We start from the raw sequence: 22,500 nt of genomic DNA, 5'->3' as shown, positions 1-22,500 counted from the left end.
AATTCAAATAATAAGTTGTTGAAAGTCGTTGGTCGTGGAAAAACTGGCGACTTCGAACATCATTAATTATGTTTTCTGCAAACAAAGTTGTATTTCACAAATGTTATTAATTGTCTTCGTAATGTTAACCACGTATAGTTAACGGAAGACGTAGAAACGATATTCCGAAACGAATACGTATAGCGTAATTCAAACGTTCGAATTAGAATAGAGACCCCACCAACACAAATTTGCTGTGGCAGGTATGAAATATAAACTCCGTTACTCGCTCGTTACACTTGAAGGACAGATGTTGAATGGGTCGAAACGAGCCGCCGCATAACAGCGTAGTTGCCTGCTAACTTCGAAAGAAGGTAGATGCGGTCCCTAGCGCAACTTGTAACATCGTCTAAAATGAGTGCGGACGTGAAAACTTTGGTACACCCTGTATATATATATATATATATATATATATATATATATATATATATATATATATATATATATATATATACTATTAACGAATTGCTTATGCATGTTGGTGAAGACGGATCGCTCTCCAATTGTACCGCCTCCATTTTTCCGTTTGTTTAACAGGGTGTGTGTATATATATATATATATATATATATATATATATATATATATATATATATTTGAATTACAAAAAACTAATAATAAAAAAATTGCATTGTGCGAGATTCGATCCGGCGACCTTCGGATTACGAACCCGAGCGCTTACCGCTGCGCCACGGCGCTGTAGATAATTGTTAGTCGTAGAGAGTATTTCACCACAACGGTTTATTTTAACTGTCGATTTTCTCGACAACGGCTGAGAAGTGCATCTTGGTGCTTTGCCACATCACACCTCTGGCCATGAGCTTTTATTATGCGCAGTATGAGTCGAATCTGAATTTCACAATTGGCGGCCTCCCCTTGTTAGTCTACAAGTGGTAGCCTTCTCTTAGCGACACACGTTTACTACAGTGATCGACAGTGTGGCATATGGGACAGACACAGTCTTGTTGACATTGTATTCAGTTGTGCACACCTTGACAGGCCGTTGCTTAGTTGCATCTGTCTTCAAGCAGATCCGACAAGTTGCTGTACAACTTAACTATCACTGCACAATAAAGTATACAGGGTGCTATAAAAAGGTACGGCCAAACTTTCGGGAAACATTCCTCACACACATAGAAAGAAAATATGTTATGTGGACATGTGTCCGGAAACGCTTACTTTCCATGTTAGAGCTCATTTTTATTACTTCTCTTCAGATCACATTAATCACGGAATGGAAGCACACAGCAACAGAACGTACCAGCGTGACTTCAGACACTTTGTTACAGGAAATGTTCAAAATGTCCTCCGTTAGCGAGGATACGTGCATCCACCCTCCGTCGCACGGAATCCCTGATGCGCTGATGCAGCCCTGGAGAATGACGTATTGTATCACAGCCGTCCACAATACGAGCACGAAGAGTCTCTACATTTGGTACCGGGTTGCGTAGACAAGAGCTTTCAAATGCCCCCGTAAATGAAAGTCGAGAGGGTTGAGGTCAGGAGAGCGTGGAGGCCACGGAATTGGTCCGCCTCTACCAATCCATCGGTCACCGAATCTGTTGTTGAGACGCGTACGAACACTTCGACTGAAATGTGCAGGAGCTCCATCGCGCGCGAACCACATGTTGTGTCGTACTTGTAAAGGCACATGTTCTAGCAGCACAGGTAGAGTATCCCGTATGAAATCATGGCGGTGAATCGAGGAAGTACAGTACATACTGACGAAACTAAAATGAGCTCTAACATGGCAATTAAGCGTTTCCGGACACGTGTCCACATAACATCTTTTCTTTATTTGTGTGTGAGGAATGTTTCCTGAAAGTTTGGCCGTACCTTTCTGTAACACACTGTATATGTGGTGTTTGAAAAGGAACTCCCTAATTTTAAGTATAAATTTAATGAGGAATGAAAAATTACATTAATTAGTACATATCATCAAAGAGCTTTAAGTTTTGTTTAATGTTAGTAGACTACAATGTGAGATCCATTTGTTGCCCTGCACACTATCCCATTTCTCGCCACGTGTTCAGCAGCATTTCAGGTGTAACTGCCCCAACCGCCCATAAATGACTGATGCCTCTGATCTTCTCACTGTACAGAACAAAAGAAAAAGTCCAGTGCAGTTAAGTCTGGGCTTCGTGGTGTCTAAGGTATTGGGCCAGCCCTGCCTATCCACCTTTCTGGAAGGCAAGTGTCAAGAGCCACATGCACATGGTTGTTGTAATGTGGTGGGGCCCCATCTTGTTGGAAAAGCACAAGCCTGTTTTTCCACCTCAATATCGTCCATTTGCGGACAGTCTTACTCTGTCAACATGTTGACATCCCCATTTGCTGCGGAGTTGCTCTGCCGTGCATTGCATGCATGCCTGGACTTGAACTGAGGGAACAGAGGAAAATAAAACAGCACTGGTGCTGTCTCAATGTCAAGCAGACCTGACAACTGCAGGGGAACCAAACTCGGAGAGCTGATGAATCAAACACCACAAACTAGAATAGTGTATGTCACTTTGTACAGATCCTAGGACACATTAAACCCAGGGAGTTCTTTTTCAAACACCCTGTATTTGTGTGTCACTAATTTCTTTACACTGTCACAGTTTCTCTGTCCATCCCGGAGTCCACACCGAAAGTACCCTCCGCCACACTGTTCAAAATGAAGAACATCAACAGTATTGTCATAGTCGCCAGTAGTTAAGTGCAAATTGTATGGGCACCAAATATCGCGTGCCATAATTACACAGATGTTTGGTGCCCATACAATTTGCACTTAACTACTGGCGACTATGACAATACTGTTGATGTTCTTCATTTTGAACACTGTTCGGAAATCTTCTAATTTTCATCTACATCGCATCTCCATGTTTACTCCACAAGCCACACAATGGCGTGTGGCGGAGGGTACTTTCGGTGTCACTATCTCATGCCTCCAACCCTGTTCCACTCGCGAATAGTGCGTGGGAAGAATGATTGCCAGTAACTCTCTGCATTTGTTCTAATTTCTCGAATTTTCTCCTCATGGTCAATATGCGATATGTATGTGGGCGGGAAGTAATATGTTGTCCGACTCCTCCTGAACAGTGCTGTCCCGAAATTGCAAAAGTGAATCTCTCCGTGATGCCCAACGCCTCTCTTGTAACGTCTACCAGTGGAGTTTGTTTAGCATCTCCGTAACGCTCTCTCCCCAGCTGCTCTTCGTCGGATCTTTTCTATCTCCTCCATTAGTTCTACCTGATAGGGATCCCAGGTAGATAAGCACTACTCAAGAATCTGGCGAACAAGCGCCTTATAAGCCACTTCTTTCGTGGATGAGTTACACTTCCTGAAGGTTGTTCCCATGAATCCGAGTCTGGCATCTGCCTTTCCCACTACGTGGTCATTCCACTTAAGTTCGGTCTGGATAATTACGCCTAGATATTTTACAGCAGACGCTGTCTCGAGCTGTTTGCCATCAATAGTGTGGCTGTTCAGTAGTGGATTTCCTTCAAACGCGATTTTTTTGGTTTTGAGAAATTAGTCATAATGCTTTAGGTAACTGATGTCCAGAAATCGAGCTTCAAATACTGTGACTACGGATGACATGGAAGACGGGTGGAGTTGGGAAGGACACTCGGTCGAGAGTCTGCAGACGCAGGCATCTGTCTGAGAAAGCCGCACGTGTCAACTAATTGGTCTGCAGCTTGTGGTTTAGTGGCTAACGTTGCTGCCTGTGGATCACAGGGTCCTAGGTTCGATTTTCTTTGTCCAGGGACAGGGTGTTTCTGTTGTCCTCATCATTTCATCATCAGCATCATCATTAGTGACAGTGGCTACTTTGGACCATGTAAGAGCTGGACCGTGTAAGAGCTGGACCGTGTAAGAGCTGGACCGTGTAAGAGCTGGACCGTGTAAGAGCTGGACCGTGTAAGAGCTGGACCGTGTAAGAGGTGGACCGTGTAAGAGGTGGACCGTGTAAGAGGTGGACCGTGTAAGAGGTGGACCGTGTAAGAGGTGGACCGTGTAAGAGGTGGACCGTGTAAGAGGTGGACCGTGTAAGAGCTGGACCGTGTAAGAGGTGGACCGTGTAAGAGGTGGACCGTGTAAGAGGTGGACCGTGTAAGAGGTGGACCGTGTAAGAGGTGGACCGTGTAAGAGGTGGACCGTGTAAGAACGGAACCATGTAAAGAATGCAACTTAGTACGGGCGCTGATGACCGCGCAGTTAAGTGTCCCACAAACTGATCGTCATCATTGTCAGCTGCTTAACCACCTCCGTCTCTGGTGTCGACAGGGGGCGGCGTGCCATCCCCGGGGGCAGTGGACGAGCTGGCGCTGTTCGTGCAGCAGGACGCCGGCCGCATAGAGCGGCTGCGGCGGCGCTACGGCGGAGGCGGCCCCGGGGGCGGCGGTGGCGGAGGGTCCGCCCCCGCGACTCCGAGTCCCGGGGGCGGCGCTGGGGGCGTGGGCGAAGAGGACCGCGACGACGACTACGGCTTCCAGCGGCGGCCGTCCGTCCGAGGCATCAAGCCGCGCTTCGGCTCCACTTCGGAGATCGTGAGCCAGGTACGTCGCACCGCCTCGTGGTCTTTTCTTACACTTTTTCTTCTTTAGGCCCAGCAGCGTAATACATGTCTGGTAAAGACATGATTGTCAGAGTAAATACACCAAACAGACACTTATAATAAGTAATCTTTAATTATGACAGACTGTTTCGCCTTAATCGCCATTTTCAAGTACCTACAATCACCTTTAAATGCGAACCTGCAATTACAATTATGGTGAGAACAGTTATGGATGTCAGTGTCATTCATATTAAAGTAGCTGTCTTGTACTCACGCCTAGATTGATGTGACGTCCATATTGCGTCGTTAGTGGACTGTTTTGTAACTGTCACTGCTTTAATAAGACCGTAAATAATGTCAAGATGTTGAAATTAAATGTTAATTATGACCAGCAGTTTGACAGCTCCACTCTTATTAAGCTATACGTTTACAAAGTTGTGCACATAAAGAGCCATATTATTTTATTAACTAAAATTTGTTACGATTATCTTTGGTTGTTGCATATGTTGCTTCCGATTTATCAATTGTCGTGTTCTACAAATTCAAGAAAGTTTTTAAGATAGTACTTGTGTCTAAGTTCTATATATTCCTTTAATATTTTTGTGGGTGTTTTCTCGTGTACATGCACATTTCTAATTCCTCAAGAATGTTCGTTGTAAAACCTTTTGGTATTCTGTGTGGAATTTGTAGTGCATTTCCGATGGCATCAGGTGCGTGGTTTTGATTTTTCAGGTGTAGGAAGCAGCTCGACCGGTTATATTCGCTCTCTCTAGTGTGTTCTTTATATCTCACGTTAAAATTTCTTCCTGTTTGGCCAATGTAAAAGCTATTACAACTGCCACATGTGATTTTATATACGCCTGGGTTATTGCATTTCGGTGTACTAGTGGTGGCGGAACGCAATTTTATTGAAAGGCTCTTATTCGTTCGGAAGGCTAGTTGGATATTTATGACTTTAAAAAGGTGTATTAATTCTGTTGGAGATTCTTCCAAGCTAGAGTGCTGGTATGAATCTTATTTTCTATGTCGGTGATGTTTCTGGACTTGTGCATATCTCGCTATGTATTGTGTTCTGCTTTCGTGTTTTACATTTGTAATATAATTTTGTGATTGTGTTGGGGTCAAAATCAGTTGTATAGGCTATATAACGAAGTTTATTAAGTTCGTTTTGAATAGCTGCTTTTCTAATGGGACGTTATTTAATGTATTAATCATAGAATGGAAAAATGCTACTTTATGAGCCATTGGGTGACAGGAATTGGCGTTTATAGTATTGTCAGAAGCGGTATTTTATCTATAGACATCAAATGTGTAGCGATTATTATTTTTGCCAATTGTGAGATCCAGATAGTTAATGGTATTGTCTTTCTCAATTAGAACACAAAAATGGGTAGAACAGAAGTAACATATGCAACAAGCAAATTTTAATTAATAAAATAATATCGCTGTTAGTCCGCACACACTTTGTAAACATGTAGCGCCACAAGAGTCGAACTGTCAAACTGCTGTCACGTCGTAATTAACATTTAATTTCAACATCTTGACGCTAATTACGATCTTATTAAAGCAGTGACAGTTACAAAACAGACCACTAACGACGCAATATGGACGTCACATCAATCTAGGCGTGAGTACAAGACAGCTACTTTAATATGAATGACATTGGCATCCATACCTGTTCTCAGTTGATCTTTGGCGTGACGTCACGTGTGCTGGAATGCTGTTAAAATTGCTCGTCAATATTTCATAAAGTTTTATTCCTTTCAGTTACTTATTTTAAAGTTTATTCGTGTTAATATTTGCTGTAAAAGTAACTTATTAGTGGATTTTCATTAATATCAGTCTTTCTTCCTGTATTGTTGACTCGAGTGGTCTGTCGTTCGAAAATGTGCTTACATCGTTTGTCCAAGCCTCGCGCCTCAGTAGTTTGATTACATTTCGCGGCGTGCAGTTGCAGCTGTGGCGGTTATAAAGCTAAATACTGACAAAGTTATTTGTGCACTGTTATACAGTTATTAAATTTAATAGTTTTCAGCATTGTTTTGTGCTGTTTATGGCGAAATAACGATTCAGTAAACTTTTGGAAACGTTCGCTCGCTGTGATGTTTTTTTTCTTTTTTTGTGCGTTGAAGTCGTTTAATAAATTTTATGGTTTAGTTTCCATTGACGTTTTTTATTGTTTATAGTGATATATTTCAGTAAAATTTTCATTGTGTTTTAACTTCGTCGAGTGTTACAGTGGCCACTTGAATTTTTGGTTTTAGCTAATAATTTTGTGAAGTTTTGTTAGTATTGGTATTAGCTGTGGTGTAGTAGTATTAATACAAGTAGTTGTTTTCTTAGTAGACAGAGAATTTCGAGACCACTACTGTTTGTTCTACTGGTGTAACTGAACTTAGGTAATGTGGATGTAGTTTTTTTCAGTTACTATAAAATTTTACTGTGAGTGAGAATTGTGAGCTCTGTCATAGGTTTGTGAGCAATGGGTTACGGTATGGGATTTGTTCAAAGTATTTTCATTGGGGGGAGGGGGGGTGGATGCAGTGGTGAAACCAGTGGGCATTCTAGCAAGATCCTCTCAAGTGAATGCAGAATCTGTAGTAGAAATAAGTTGATCAAGGAGCAGAAGCATAAGATCTGTGCCCTTGAGGTGCAGTTACAAGGTGCAAAGGAGGAACTAGATGGGTTGAGGAGAGTGAAGGGCAGTCGGGAATGAGAACTGGCAGTTGGAAAGAAGGCCTAGGAGGAGGAGGAGGTATTCAGACAGTTTATACTTTGCATGTATGCAATAGATTTGACCAACTGTCAGAGTTGAGTGGAGAGGAGCCTCGTTTAGCTGTAGGTGTTGGGGATGTGCAGCAGTTCTCAGCAGTTAGGTGGCCTAGGTCAGTTGCAAAGTCTAACAGAAACAGGAAGGTTCTGCTGCTAGGTAGTTCGCATTGAGTACCAGGTCACTAGCATTGTGAAACCTTGTGCAGTGTTGGCTCAGGTGACTGACAGCATAGGGAAGTTACGTAGGAATTTTACGGAGGAGGATTAGGTAGTGATAGTGGGTGGAGCAGGGAACAGTCGTGATATGGACGGGAAATATGATGTAGGCGGTGACTTATAAATAAAATGTAAATTAATGCAGATGAGTAGGAAAAAGAATCCCGTAATGTTTGAATACTCCATTAGTAGTCTACCGCTTGAAACAGTCACGTCGATTAAATATTTGTGCGTAACATTGCAGAGCGATATGAAGTGGGACAAGCATGTAATGACAGTTGTGGGGAAGGCGGATAGTCGTCTTCAGTTCAATGGTAGAATTTTGGAAGATGTGCTTCATCTGTAAAGGAGACCACTTATAAAACACTAAAACGACCCATTCTTGAGTACTGCTCGAGCGTTTGGGATCCCTATCAGGTCAGATTGAGGGAGTACATAAAAGCAATTGAGAGGCGGGCTGCTAGATTCGTTACTGGTAGGTTTGATCATCACGCGAATGTTACGGAAATGCTTTAGGAACTCGGGTGGGAGTCTCTAGAGGAAAGGAGGCGTTCTTTTCGTGAATCGCTACTGAGGAAATTTAGAGAACCAGCATTTGAGGCTGACTGCAGTACAATTTTGCTGCCGGCAGCTTATATTTTGCGGAAAGACTACAAAGATAAGATAAGAGAGATTAGGGCTCATACAGAGGCATACAGGCAGTCATTTTTTCCCTCGTTCTGTTTGGGAGTGGAACAGGGAGAGAAGATGCTACTTGTGGTACGAGGTACCCTCCGCCATGCACCGTATGGTGGATTACGGAGTATGTGTGTAGATGTTCATGCAGACTTGGTAAAGACAGCACTAATGTGCATTTCATGCATCTGTTTGTGTCATGATAGACCTCATCTTAATGCTGCTGTTAGGCACTTAGCTTGGGGCTGGGGAGGATGCTGATGTCAGAGGGCATGGGTCACATCTCAGTGGTGCCAGTTGGGTCTGTCAGTAGATCAGGTTTCACTAGACATGGCCTGCACCTCAATAGCTATGGGGAGGCTGGCTAAGCTTATAGAGATAGTGTAATGGGATCACTCTTGGAAAAATTCCCGTACTAGTTGGTGTTGGAGCTACGTCTTTTTTTAGATTGAAGTCATGTGATAGGTATACCTAATTAAAGGAAGTCTCTCTAAATAAGGGCTCACCTTCAGAGAACATCATGTTTCCAAGTAGAGAAGGAATTAGCATATTTCATCAAAATATAAGAAGTGTTAAAGATAGAGTTAGTGAACTGCTTATAGATGCTGACTCTGAAATTATTGGTGTCGGGGCACCACTTAAATAATTTGGCAGTTCAGAGGCTTCCTTTAACAGGATACAGATTAGCTGGCTGTTTTTCAAGGAGTTCCTTGCGGGGTGGGGGGAGTGGCTATGTATGTAAAACAAACAGTATTCCGTTTGAGTACATAGACGTATCACGGCACTGCACTGAACAGATATTTGAATGTCCTTCGGGAGCAGTTGAAATTAGTGAAACTAAACTTCTAATTGTTGTTTTTTATAGGTCTCCTAACTCTGACTTCAGAGCATTTCTGTTCAAGCTAGAGAGGGTTCTTGATTCACTTTGTAGGAAGTACCAAAAATTAGTTATACATGGTGACTTCAATATAAATTTTGTATCTAGGGTGCAGGGGAATAGTAGCAGAGCCATAGACAATATTTTTATTCATTCATCATTACTAGATGGGCATTCTGTTAGTAAAAGGGTGAATGGCCTTTCAGACCATGATGCACAAATTTTAACACTGGAAGGCTTTTGTACTCAAACAAATGTCACATACAATTACAAATTATGTAGGAAAGTTAATCCAACAGTACTAGAGAGTTTTTTTAAACCTTATGAAGAAACAAGAGTGGCAGGATGTTTATAGTGCCCAGGTGGGTGACTAGTGGGATAAGATGTCTTGTAGAACAAAGTGGAAATTGTATCAAAATGTTAGAAGTAGTCACAATCAAGCTACAGTAGCCCATTACAAACAGTACTGTAAGGTGCTTAAAAATGTTATTAGGAGGACAAAGAGTATGCGGTACTCAAATAGAATAGCTAATTCATAGTTAAAATTAAAATTGTGAAGGAAGTGTCTGGTCAGCAGCACAAGGTGGACAATATAAATACTTCTGTTACTGATGAATCAGATACCTGTACAGTATTTAGCAATAATTCCCTGAGCATTTCTGGTGAATTAAATAAAAATTTACTTTCTACAGGGAATCATATAACGTTGTTGGCAAATGCCTTTTTGAGATTGATGTCTGCAATATTCCTCTGTGATTCAGATGAGGGAGATTGAGTCAGTAATTAAATAACTGAAGACTAGGGAATCTCATGGTTATGATGAAGTGCCTAGCAGAATATTAAAGTACTGTGCTCCACATGTTAGCACTGTATTTAGCCATATTTCTAATTTTTCCTTTAGGAATGGACAGTTTCCTGAATGATAAAATTGCTCAGTAGTAAAGCCACTTTATAAAAAGGGAGAAAGGGATAATGTAGATAATTTTAGACCTATTTCTGTGCCATCAGTGTTTGCTAAAGTTATTGAAAAGGCTGTTTATGTAAGGATAATTGATCATTTTATACCACATGATTTGCTAGCGTACACTTTTTTCCTTAGCCATCACTCCCCTAGCTTGTTTAATGCTACCTGCCACAAGTTATTCTCATGTGCCAACCTCTTCATCTCAGAGTAGCACTTGCAACTTACGTCCTATATTGCTCAGTGACCGTACTCCAATCTCTTCCTTCCTCTACAGTTTTTACCCTCTAAAGCTCCCTCTAGTTCCATACAAGTTATTTCATGATGTGTCAACACCTGTCCTATCATTCTGTGCTACCCTCTTGTCAGTGTTTTCCATATATTCTTTTCCTCTCCAATTCTACCCAGAACGACCTTGTTGCTCACCTTGTCAGTCCACCCACTTTTTGACATTCGTCTGTAACTTCACATCTCAAACTATTTGATTCTCTTCTGTTACGGTTTGCCCACAGTCCATGTTTCGCTATTGCACAATGCTGTGCTCCAGACGTACATTCTCCCTCAGATTAAGGCCTATCTTTGATACTAGTATACTCCTCATGGCCGTAAATGCCCTTTTAGCTGATTCTGATGCCCTTGAACTGTCCACCATCTGTTACTTTGCTGCCTACGTAGCAGAATGCCATAACTTCATCCACTTCGTGACCATCAATCGTTACGCTTACTTTCTCGCAGTTCTCATTTCTGCTACTTTTCACTGCTTTTGTCTTTCTTATTTCCCAATCCATATTCCGCTCTCATCCGACTGTTCACTCAATTGTTCATTCTAGTTTTTGATAACGAGCACACTTTTAGTGACTTCCAACTAACTTCACATGTAATGTCAAATATTTTCTAAACGTTTCCTCGCTTACATGCTTGACGTTAGATGTGTAATACATCAAGCCATCTTGATAGTAATGAGATATGTTGCGGCGTTTCTACGCGAGCTGTCGCTTCTTTAAAGAATGGGGTCTGTAGGGTTTACCGTTACTCACTGGAACAATTCGTATAATTGTAAGGGACCACATACGAAATAACGTATCCCAAGATTATCGAACAGTAGAAGATGACCAGATAAAAGTGTCATTTGGTGTAGCGTGAAATTATTTACTTCATAATTTGAGATCTGTGTGTGCAGGTAGTGTTTATCAGCCTACCTCTTCATGCTGTTATGTTCCAAAAAGTCTTGCACGAAAATGCGATTTTTCAGGGAGATCGTAACTAGGGTTCTATTGAGCACAGGGATGAGGGGTCAATAGTTTTGGGCAGCCCTGGCCTAATTACCGTTTCTATACATACTGCAAGAGTGTCCATACTGAAGATACGCTACAGTATAGGTTAAAAATTAAAAAAAGAAATTTTCCTCGATCCAGGATAATTGAACAAATAGGTTGGTTCTTTTGCATTAAGTGCAGTGTAGAGTGGACCACATATGGCTTATAAAAGTACCGTTTGTTCATGGGCCGTTTCTGAAAAACCCCGAAAAGCCGTGATTTTTGGATACGAGAAGTACAAACGTGGGTATGGCCACACCTGTATTTTCCATACATGGCCGCTCGTCGAAGATTTTGCCATATGTCCTTCAGATCATGTTCTCGGTGAATATTGAAACTTTTTCCGATATCATTATCCGTTACCGAGATCCAGAGGTTGAAAGTCACTGTACTTCAGCACTTAAAATACGCACGTCATATCTGATCAGAGGCGTAAGTGTATCTTTAACTGATGTAGTAAATACATGGCAAGAATTCTAGGTTCATCGCAAGGGCTCTGAGGTCACCAATCTATGTTCTTAGGCAACATTTTTTCACCAATAAAACTTTGATGCACAGTTTCTGTATAATAGACGTTTCACGCTTATAGAAATGTGATACTGCAGTGCCAGAAAATGGGCTTTAACATGCCTGAAATTAACTTAAAACGAGCGAAACATTGTGTAAGAGGGGAAAGACTAGAGATTCAGTAAAATATCTCTCTTAATATTTTTGCTCTTCTAAGATGCAAATCACAAGCTGGACACTTCATATGAACAGCGATCAGTAAGCAAACTAACTTTATATTATGTATACTTACTGGTAGTTTGTATGTGTCAGAGCATATAAATGTGCCAGAGTATATGAATAAACCGTCATACCTTTGCTGACCTATAGAATTCGTTTTATATATGCCCTTGCTATAGCAGGGAAAAGAAGGGAACCAGCGGAAAAGCGCTCCTATCGGAGTACAAAAAACGGCGAATATGTTCCTCTTCAAAAGACTCTGAAAGAGAAGTGGCTACCCAGCTGCCTCAACCCTCATTCTGCCTTCCTCACTAAATATTGTTGGCTTGTGGGCATATTTGTGCTTTTCTGTGCTGATAGTAGTAGAGAAACAGTGAGAGAGTTGGGAGACAGTATCCGTGCGTGTGCGTGCGCGAGAGAGAGAGAGAGAGAGAGAGAGAGAGAGAGAGAGAGAGTTGGTGAAAACAATAAAAGCAGTGTGACCCAAAGAGAGGTGACATATTGATGGTTGGTGAGAGGTGGTTACAGTAAAGGATAGAGAGACATGGACGGAGATATAGTGGGAGCAGAAGATGGAGGAGGCAGTGGAAATGAGAAACACAGATGAGTGGAGGTTATACAAAAGCTTGGTGGGGATCTGGACCCAAATAAATCGGCGAGCACGTTTGAGAGGGCGTGTTTTGGACCGAAATTTTAAACAGATGGGTACCGGAAATAGAGAGGGACCCCCCCCCCCCCCCCCCCCAGAATTTTTGATGGTGGACACAGTGGTAGTGACAAAGACAGACAGAGGCAGTGGGATATATGGTAGTTCTGTGGTTGATAAGGGGGATAGTGAGACAGATACATATGCAGATGGGGGCAGTGAGTGGGAGATGGTTAACTACAAAGAGAGACTGGATAAAAGGGCTTAGAATGTTCCGTGTGAAAGCTGTACGAATATCTTCGCATGCCAGAATTTTTGGCAATGAAGGAATAATGAGAATTTGGCTCAACCTGTTGCCCACTTTTGAGTCTTACGAAGAGAAACATATTTGCTTATTCTGTGCTGCAACAGGAGTGTTTTCCCGCTGGTTTTATAATGATCAATACGACTAACCAGTAAACTTATCCAAAGGGTACACTTAGATTTCGACCGGCTTGTAGTGTAGAGCAAGGTAAGAGACAAATATCTTCTTTTTTTTTGTACTTGCCCAGACGTTCGTCAAGGGGGTGAAACACCCCATTAAAAAAAATTGAGTTTAATATTTATGAATGAATACCGTTGAAACGGTAACAAATACTTAATACAAACTTCAAATAAAAGTTCTATCGTTTGTAATGTTACAGCGATGCATTCACCTTTGTCGAAAAAGCCATTTATTTTCGATAACCCATCCCCCTCCCGTAACTATTTGATTTTTTTGTTTCGACATTTGACGAATAGCAAAACGTATAGCGTCGTTAGTACCAAATGCAGTCATGCACGACGAAGAGGCATTTGGCAGAAATTAGCCGGAAATATACCTCTATCGCTATATATGCGGTCGATATGTTTCCGCTTCAATGCTAGTTATGATGTTGCGTTCTTTAATAAGTATTTCCCAAGTAAATGTATTCCAAACGTATATTCTACATTATTTAATTTTTTTACCTTGTGTTGTATTTGCTTTTTCTTTTTTTACTTTTGGCCGGCCAGTGTGGCGGAGCGGTTCTAGTTGCTTCAGTCAGGAACCGCGCTGCTGCTACGGTCGCAGGTTCGAATCCTGCCTCGGGCATGGATGTGTGTAATGTCCTTAGGTTAGTTAGGTTTAAGTAGTTCTAAGTTCTAGGGAACTGATGACCTAAGACGTTAAGTCTCATAGTGCTCAGAGCCATTTGAAACAACCATTTTACTTTTGCCGTATTTCTTTGTTTTCAAGTTTTCAAATTTTCAGATTTAATTATTTTATATTTGGTATTGTTTGTACATTATTGTTGGAACGTTATTATAAATCTGTAGAATAATGAGGAAGTATAGAATTCCAGAATGAGATTTTCACTCTGCAGCGGAGTGTGCGCTGATATGAAACTTCGAAACTTCCTGGCAGATTAAAACTGTGTGCCGGACCGAGACTCGAACTCGGGACCTTTACCTTTCGCGGGCAAGTGCTCTACCAACTGAGCTACCCAAGCACGACTCACGCCCCGTTCTCACAGATTTACTTCCGGCAGTACCTCGTCTCCTACCTTCCAAACTTTACAGAAGCTCTCCTGCGAACCTAGCAGAACTAGCACTCCTGAAAGAAAGGATATTGCGGAGACATGGCTTAGCCACAGCCTGGGGGATGTTTCCAGAATGAGATTTTCACTCTGTAAAGTTTGGAAGGTAGGAGACGAGGTACAGCCGGAAGTAAATTTGTGAGGACGGGGCGTGAGTCGTGCTTGGGTAACTCAGTTGGTAGAGCACTTGCCCGCGAAAGGCAAAGGTCCCGAGTTCGAGTCTCGGCCCGGCACACAACTTTAATCTGCCAGGAAGTTTCAAGTACAGAATTGTTTGGGCCAACAAAAAAGAAATGCCAGATGCACTTTGATTTTGCGCCCCAAGCACTGGAGTTTTCCGAAGAAAGTTACTTTTCCGAAAAATTTGGGTGCTCCGTTGTAACGTACACTATAAACATGGGAATTTTTGTTTGAAGTGTCTTTTGTACCTGTTACCATTTCAGCTGTTCGTTCAGAAATATGAAACTCGGTATTTTTCTAGAGGATGTTTCACCCCCTAAACAACCGTATGAGCTGTTATAAAAAAAATTGTCCTATTTTGCTCTAAACTAAAAGATATTAAGAACCGACCAAAACAGAAGTATATGCCTTGGAATGCTTTACCTGGAAGTTGTAAAGAAGTATATTTAAAGAAATACAAAGCAGCAAACTCCTGCGTAAGGAAAAAACTAAGGAACATTACAACATAGGAACGAGAAAAAGATCAGTTACAGCCGATTTAGTTCTGAATAAGTACTATTTTTCTGTATTTGTTTGATCTGATTTGCAACAGGTGTGTTTCCTATCTTTTACAAGTAAAAGGATAAACAAGTCGAACTATCAGCCATAGAAGCAGTGCTAAAATTTTTGGTTTTTATAGAAACATTTTTTAAGAAAAGGTTATTTTTAATTTGTAAAGTTTCCATTACTTTGAAATATTGCGTTATTATAGAAAATGGGAAAGACGATCAGTGCTGCTTTAATATCAATACCGACAGAAACGGGCAACAAAAGCATTTCACAAGAATTGGTACAGCATTGCTGAGACAATTATGTCCCTATAGCACGTGGCGGTTGTAACACTCGGGTTAAACCGGTGTTAGAAAAACCGAAAACAGGTTATTTGAGCGATAAGCGCCATCCCTGTTACAACGTCCAGCTCGTGTCCGTATTGTCGTGGAAGCGACAGGGCCGGTAGGGTTTCTCGTCGTGTCGACGTCAAGGTGATCGGGGTGCGCCCCTCTCGCCAGCAGGTGTGCCCCGGCGCGCCGCCCCCGCAGATGTCGCGCGCCGGCTGGCCGCCCGCGGCCGCCCCCGCCGCCTCCACGGCCGCCCCCAGCGGCGCCGCCTCCCCGCACGACATCGCCCCCGCGGCCGCCCCCGCGCCGCTGCCGCTGCCGCAGCCCGGCAGGAGGGCGGGGGTGCTTCTGACGGGGGCGAGCAGGCCGCTGCAGCATCCCGCCCACGCCTACCAGGTGAGTCAGCCGAGAGCAAGCGCGAAGCTACAGTGACCACTTCGGAAAAATAGAGCTGCGACCGTCAAACGTTGTAGCTGTGTCAGTATTCTCTAGATATAAGCACCGTCGTCGTCATAGGCAGAACAGTAGGGAGCGACCGACCGCCATGTCACCCTGATCCCTTCGGAAAAATAGAGCTGCGACTGTGAAACGTTGTCGCTGTGTCAGTATTCTCTAGATATAAGCACCGTCGTCGTCATAGGCGGAACAGTAGGGAGCGACCGACCGCCATGTCACCCTGATCCCTTCGGAAAAATAGAGCTGCGACCGTGAAACGTTGTAGCTGTGTCAGTATTCTCTAGATATAAGCACCGTCGTCGTCACAGGCGGAACAATAGGGAGCGACCGACCGCCATGTCACCCTATGTCAGTGTCGTGATTCGGATGGAGTACGGAGGGATAGAGGTTGGCGCACAGCACTCCGGGCCGCTAGTACGAAGGTCGTTCAATAAGTAATGCCCCACTTTTTTTTCTCGGAATATATTTATTGTTGAGTCAGAATTTGGTGACAAAATACATGAACGTGTCTTGACCATGTCCTGTTTTTCTACGTAGTCTCCATCACGTTCTGTGGACGTTTGGCAACGTTGTGGAGAGCATGTATCCGCTGCTGGTAAAAGCTCTTGTCTTGTAGGCGTAGCCATTTTTTCACTGCGCGAATGGCTCTCGTCATCTTCGAAGTGTGTTCCTCGTACAGGATCTTTAAAGCTGCCCTAAGAGATGGAAGTCTGACGGTGGCAGGTCTGGGCTGTAGGGCGTATGAGGTAGTGGTGCCAAAGAAAATTTGGCGACGTGTTCCCGGGTTCTCAGACTGACGTGTGGGCGTGCATTGTCGTTCTGGAACTAGATTCCTACTGGATTCTTGTCCTATCGAACACATCAGAAACTATTCTTGAGTTTATTCAGAGTCTTCATGTATCCCTCTGAAATGATTGTCCACCCTCTTGGCATAACATCCACTAGATTGACGCTATCACAGTCCCAGAAGACTGTCATCGTGAGTTTTCCGCCGGAGGGGGTTGTCTCGAATTTCTTCCATTTTGGTGAATGAGGATAGTGCCATTCCGTGGACTGACTTTTTGTTTCCGGTGCAAAATGGTACACCCAGTTTTCGTTGCCCATAACGATCCGTGACTGAAAGGCCTCTCTGTTGGTCTCAAAACGCTGACGAAAGGGCCTTTCTTTGAATCTTGTGCTCCACTGTGAGCGTTCGTGGAACCCATCGTGAGCACCTCTGAATATCCGAGAGTCTCCTCCATTGCAGACGCACTTAAAATGCTGATCTACAACTGTAGAGCCAATTGTCGAGTTGTGATGCGCCGTTGGGCAAGAATAATGGCGTCCGCACGACTCAGCACGTCTGGAGCAGTGGCTGTGACAGGACGTCCCGAGCGTGGCTGACCGGGGAGCTCTGTTTCTGCGTTTCCCGAGGCTGTAACTTTCTTTACGAGTCAACCAACTGTACTCCTATCGACCGCAGCATCGCCATACACTGCACACAGACGTTTATGGATGTTCAGCACGGTTTCTTTTTCTGCACACAAAAATCCAATAACAGGTTGCTGCTCGTAACGTGAGTCGGGCTGCCATCTGCCAGAACGGTTTGAATCAACATGGATTCCGGAAACAGCGATCGTGAGAGACCCAACTCACTTTATTCGTTCATGAGACCCAGAAAATATTAGATACAGGCTCCCACGTAGATGCCATTTTCCTTGACTTCCGTAAGGCGTTCGATACAGTTCCGCACTGTCGCCTGATAAACAAAGTAAGAGCCTACGGATTATCAGACCAGCTGTGTGGCCGGATTGAAGAGTTTCTAGCAAACAGAACACAGCATGTTGTTCTCAATGGAGAGACGTCTACAGACGTTAAAGTAACCTCTGGCGTGCCACAGGGGAGTGTTATGGGACCATTGCTTTTCACAATACACCGGGTGATCAAAAAGTCAGTATAAATTTGAAAACTGAATAAACCACGGAATAATGTACATAGAGAGGTAAAAATTGACGCACATGTTTGGAATGACATGGGGTTTTATTAGAACAAAAAAAAGTACTGCTAGATTCGTGAAAGATCCCCCGCGCGCGTCGTTTGGTGATGATCGTGGGCTCAGCCGCCACTTTTCGTCACGCTTGGCCTCCCAGGTCCCAGACCTCAGTCCGTGCGATTATTGGCTTTGGGGTTACCTGAAGTCGCAAGTGTATCGTGATCGACCGACATCTCTACGGATGCTGAAAGACAACATCCGACGCCAATGACTCACCATAACTCCGGACATGCTTTACAGTGCTGTTCACAACATTATTCCTCGACTACAGCTATTGTTGAGGAATGATGGTCGAGATATTCAGGATTTCCTGCAAAGAACATCATCTTTGCTTTGTCTTACTTTGTTATGCTAATTATTGCTATTCTGATCGCATGAAGCTCCATCTGTCGGACATTTTTGAACTTTTGTATTTTTTTTGTTGTAATAAAACCCCCATGTCATTCCATGCATGTGTGTCAATTTGTACTTCTCTGTCTGCATTATTTCGTGATTTATTCAGTTTTCAAATTTGTACTGACTTTTTGATCACCCGGTATATAAATGACATAGTAGATAGTGTCGAAAGTTCCATGCGGCTTTTCGCGGATGATGCTGTAGTATACAGAGAACTTGCAGCATTAGAAAATTGCAGCGAAATTCAGGAGGATCTGCAGCGGATAGGCACTTGGTGCAGGGAGTGGCAATGACACCTAACATAGACAAATGTAATGTATTACGAATACATAGGAAGAAGGATCCTTTATTGTATGATTATATGATAGCGGGATAAACGCTGGTAGCAGTTACTTCTGTAAAATATCTTGGAGTATGCGTGCGGAACGATTTGAAGTGGAATGATCATATGAAATTAATTGTTCGTAAGGCGGGTGCCAGGTTGGGATTCATTGGGAGAGTCCTTAGAAAATGTTGTCCATCAACAAAGGAGCTGGACTACAAAACACTCGTTCGACCTATACTCGAGTATTGCTCATCAGTGTGGGATCCGTACCAGATCGAGTTGACGGAGGAGATGGAGAAGATCCAAAGAAGAGCGGCGCGTTTCGTCACAGGGTTATTTGGTAAGCGTGACAGCGTTGCGGAGATGTTTAGGAAACTCGAGTGGCGGACTCTGCAAGAGAGGCGCTCTGCATCGCGGTGTAGCTTGCAGTCCAGGTTTCGAGAGGGTGCGTTTCTGGATGAGGTATCGAATATATCGCTTCCCCCTGTTTATACCTCCCGAGGAGATCACGAATGTAAAATTAGAGAGATTCGAGCGTGCACGGAGGCTTTCCGGCAGTCTGTTTTTCCCGCAAACCATACACGACTGGAACAGGAAAGGGAGGTAATGAGTGGCACGTAAAGTGCCCTCCGCCACACACCGTTGGGTGGCTTGCTGAGTATAAATGTAGACGTAGATACTTTACCGGCGCACATAACAGACATCAAATGTAATGCACCAACCAGGTCTGTGTATATTAATGGCTTTTTTTTTTAAAAAGTATGGGGCATTACTTACTGAACGACCCTCGTATATGCACGATCTGAGCCTCCCCACGCGACTAGCGCCCGAGAGGACAGATGTATAGTTTCTTCGCTGGTGCAGGATCCTATAGCAGACGACGTTCTTTGATGGAGATGGCACCTCTGTATACTTAAAGTTCCCTAACACAGTTTAATGAGTGCAGTGAGCAATTGTATTCGCTGTCATGTCTCGTGTTGCAATTTTAGTGCCCAGCAGGGTATTGAAACGAAGTGTGTGTGGGCAGCCCGCGATGCCGGTGCTGCGAGAGGAGGAACTGGCGTGCTGCTACCGCCCCCGTGGGGGCTCGCAGCTGCTGTACGCCAGCACGGGCGACCTCTACCAGGCGCTTCCGCCCCCGGCCGCCTCCGGCGCCGCCCCCGCCGTCTCCAGCGCCGCCCCCGCCGCCGTGGTGAGGGTGGCCCCCAGCGCCGCTGCCGCCCCCGGCGCGCTGCCCCACGACATCTACCGGACACCCGTCGTCCACCACCAGGTCAGGATCACCACCAGATACCATCACATGTGCTGACCACTTCCAGAAATCGACTTGTAAAGTTTGGCCCACCTCCTCCTCCTCCTCTTATCGTTCCTTTACTTTCACTGTCCACCTCATAAGTCTGTTCTTCCTATTTCCTTTTCCTCTTCAACTCATCTGTAGATTGTTCATCATTCCACTGACTATCTCATTTTTACTCATTTTCATCTGTCTTCTCATTTTTCTCCCTACCTTCCTCATACTTCCTAATTGTCTCTCTCTTACCACTAATTTGTCTTTTATCTCTACAGTAGGTGACTGAGAACAATACAGTAGAGGAAGGGTGCCTATTATGCGATAGTTCCCTAATATGAGACGCCCCAAATGTCGTCATGTTAGGGGTTGCACTCTGGTGGAGAGTTTCTTAACGCTTTATTTGGCAAATGGTGAAAATAAAAACAAACTTTTTTCACTGCTTATATTTATTTATTATGCTTAATGATATACAATTCAGTCAGTTTTAGAAATTTTTGACAAAAATTATGAAAATTATGAAATGTTGCTTACAAGCAACATTGCCAGCAGTAGACCACATTTACACATATTGTAGAAAAAAAGTGTTTTCAATAACCTCAAGCAAAAGGTTTCCTGTAAGTGAATAATTTAATTTATAAACACATTTATGCATTCCTGCTGTGTAATAGAACTGTTTCATTTTCCCTTCTAGTTCTTCTTGTAATGGACTTTTTGGAAACAGTTCCTCTTCGGAACGAAGCACAATACTAGATTGCATTTTGAACACATGACTGTAGAAAATCCAGATGGACAATACCAACGACCTTTGGGACCGTATGCAGGCCAATGCCCCATATTATCTAATAGGACATCTTGTGTAACAGTCGGAGCTGTTTGCTTCCTCCTCTTCTTTTGTGGTGGTGTTATACCTTCCTACTTTCTTTTCCCTGAAAACATCAAACCATTGGCAGTATCTGCCCTGAATGACTTCAGTGAGGTCTTCTTGTCCAGAGATTCTCTTTGAAATACCAGCCAGGCATTTGCAACACTCAGATGTAGCATAAATCCAATCAATCTGATGTACCAACAACACCTAGTTTTCATCGGTACTCTGTAGAGCTCTATCAGCATACCAGCAAGATCAACTCCTCCCATATGCTGCTTGTACTGACGTACAGTACTGGGACAGGGCACATCAATTCTTCTTTTTTCATTGCTGTCCATCATTTTACTGTTAAGAGTGGTTGGACACCACAAAGTGATCTTGCAAGTGTCAGATTTTATTGTTTTGAATATCCGACGTAAGCATATGTAATATACTAATGGCACATGTGCCAACTATGGCCAATCTTGCTCACAGGCAACATAAAAGTTTTATACTATTTACGTAATTCAAAACAATATTAGATTGAAATATTTCTGCTGTAAACTCACCTCGGGGTATTTCTTGAAGAAAATCTACTAAGATTACTGCCAATTTATTGAAATCCACTCTTTCAGAACCAAAATAAGACACACCTGTTGCTCACACGAGGAGATCTCCGTAACACCACTGCACAAACTGCCATCTCGTGTGGCAAACTTTGAACTATTACAACAACCGGCATTCACGTTTAGGGGGGAGCGCGCAGTCTGTGAAGTAAAGCCACCACGGCCGCATTAACCCTTTCGCTGCTACAGAGACGTGCTCCCCGCATTTTGTCGTCACTGCACTGCTCGCCTGTGCAGAAACATCGTGTTCCGACTGCTTTGACACACTTTGTCATTCGATTTCACAAAAAGTATTTGGCCCAAAAATTTGATTTTTACACATCTTCTTGAGTGATGCCTTTGCCCCATAAATGACTTACTTTTGTTTCGATGTTTAACCCAGTTATTGTGCAGCATTAAATGTAGTAAACCACTGCACGAAATTTTGAAGAGTTTGCGGGGGTAGAAGTCCATAGCGTATACTTTCCGTATGGTCGATTTTAGTTGCGACAATGTTGAGAATCAAATGTGGACAAGATACCCAAATTTCATATAAAATTTACTGTATAACAATACCTCATTTAATTTAAGTACCATATAGGTGTCGTATGTAATATTGATAAACATTCCGTCTTTCGCGACTGTAATAAAAGTTTTATTTATACCAGAGTCATTTCGCTTTTTTTCTAAAACGTTCTGATTAAAACAAAGTTGGCGAAGTACACAAAACTGAATTGTCGACGTAATGAAGCATAGAAACTAAAATATATTGTCTGTGAGACGCAGTGCGCAAACAATTTGTGTTTGTCACAACGGACAGCAGATACTTGCCAAAACACAGACCAGTCGACGAAAACATTGAATATGATGTTGCCAAAGCAGCGAAGCAAAGAATTGCGTCAGACAATCAAGTAGCTTGGTAACGTACGAGCCGAAATTTTTAATACTGTCGCAAAAGAATATATCTCAGTATGAACAGTAAAACGGCGACTGCGGAAGAGAAGATATACAAACAGAACACACAACTTGACAACTTGAATATTGTATGTGTGCCTTTTCATTGTTTTTAATTGCTGTGAAAAGAAATATTGGAGGACAAAATTAGAAAAACCGAAAACTTATTAGGATTATA

The 22,500-nt window shown here is 43.0% G+C and overlaps 1 protein-coding gene across 1 annotated transcript in view; it reads left to right on the top strand.

The window, feature by feature from the left end:
* LOC124553560 (trithorax group protein osa-like) overlaps positions 1-22,500 on the top strand; it is a 67,538-nt gene that overhangs the window by 6,666 nt on the left and 38,372 nt on the right. Inside the window, exons 4-6 of the mRNA XM_047127406.1 lie at positions 4,307-4,423; positions 4,487-4,578; positions 19,656-19,784. Coding sequence (XP_046983362.1) covers positions 4,307-4,423; positions 4,487-4,578; positions 19,656-19,784 — 338 coding nt within the window. The remainder of the gene's footprint in view (positions 1-4,306; positions 4,424-4,486; positions 4,579-19,655; positions 19,785-22,500) is intronic.

The sequence above is a fragment of the Schistocerca americana genome, chromosome 11 (genome assembly GCF_021461395.2).
Source record: "Schistocerca americana isolate TAMUIC-IGC-003095 chromosome 11, iqSchAmer2.1, whole genome shotgun sequence".
In the NCBI taxonomy this organism is placed as follows: Eukaryota; Metazoa; Arthropoda; class Insecta; order Orthoptera; family Acrididae; genus Schistocerca; species Schistocerca americana.
Note: the sequence above shows the minus strand (reverse complement) of the source record. Positions and strands in the feature narration are given on the sequence as shown.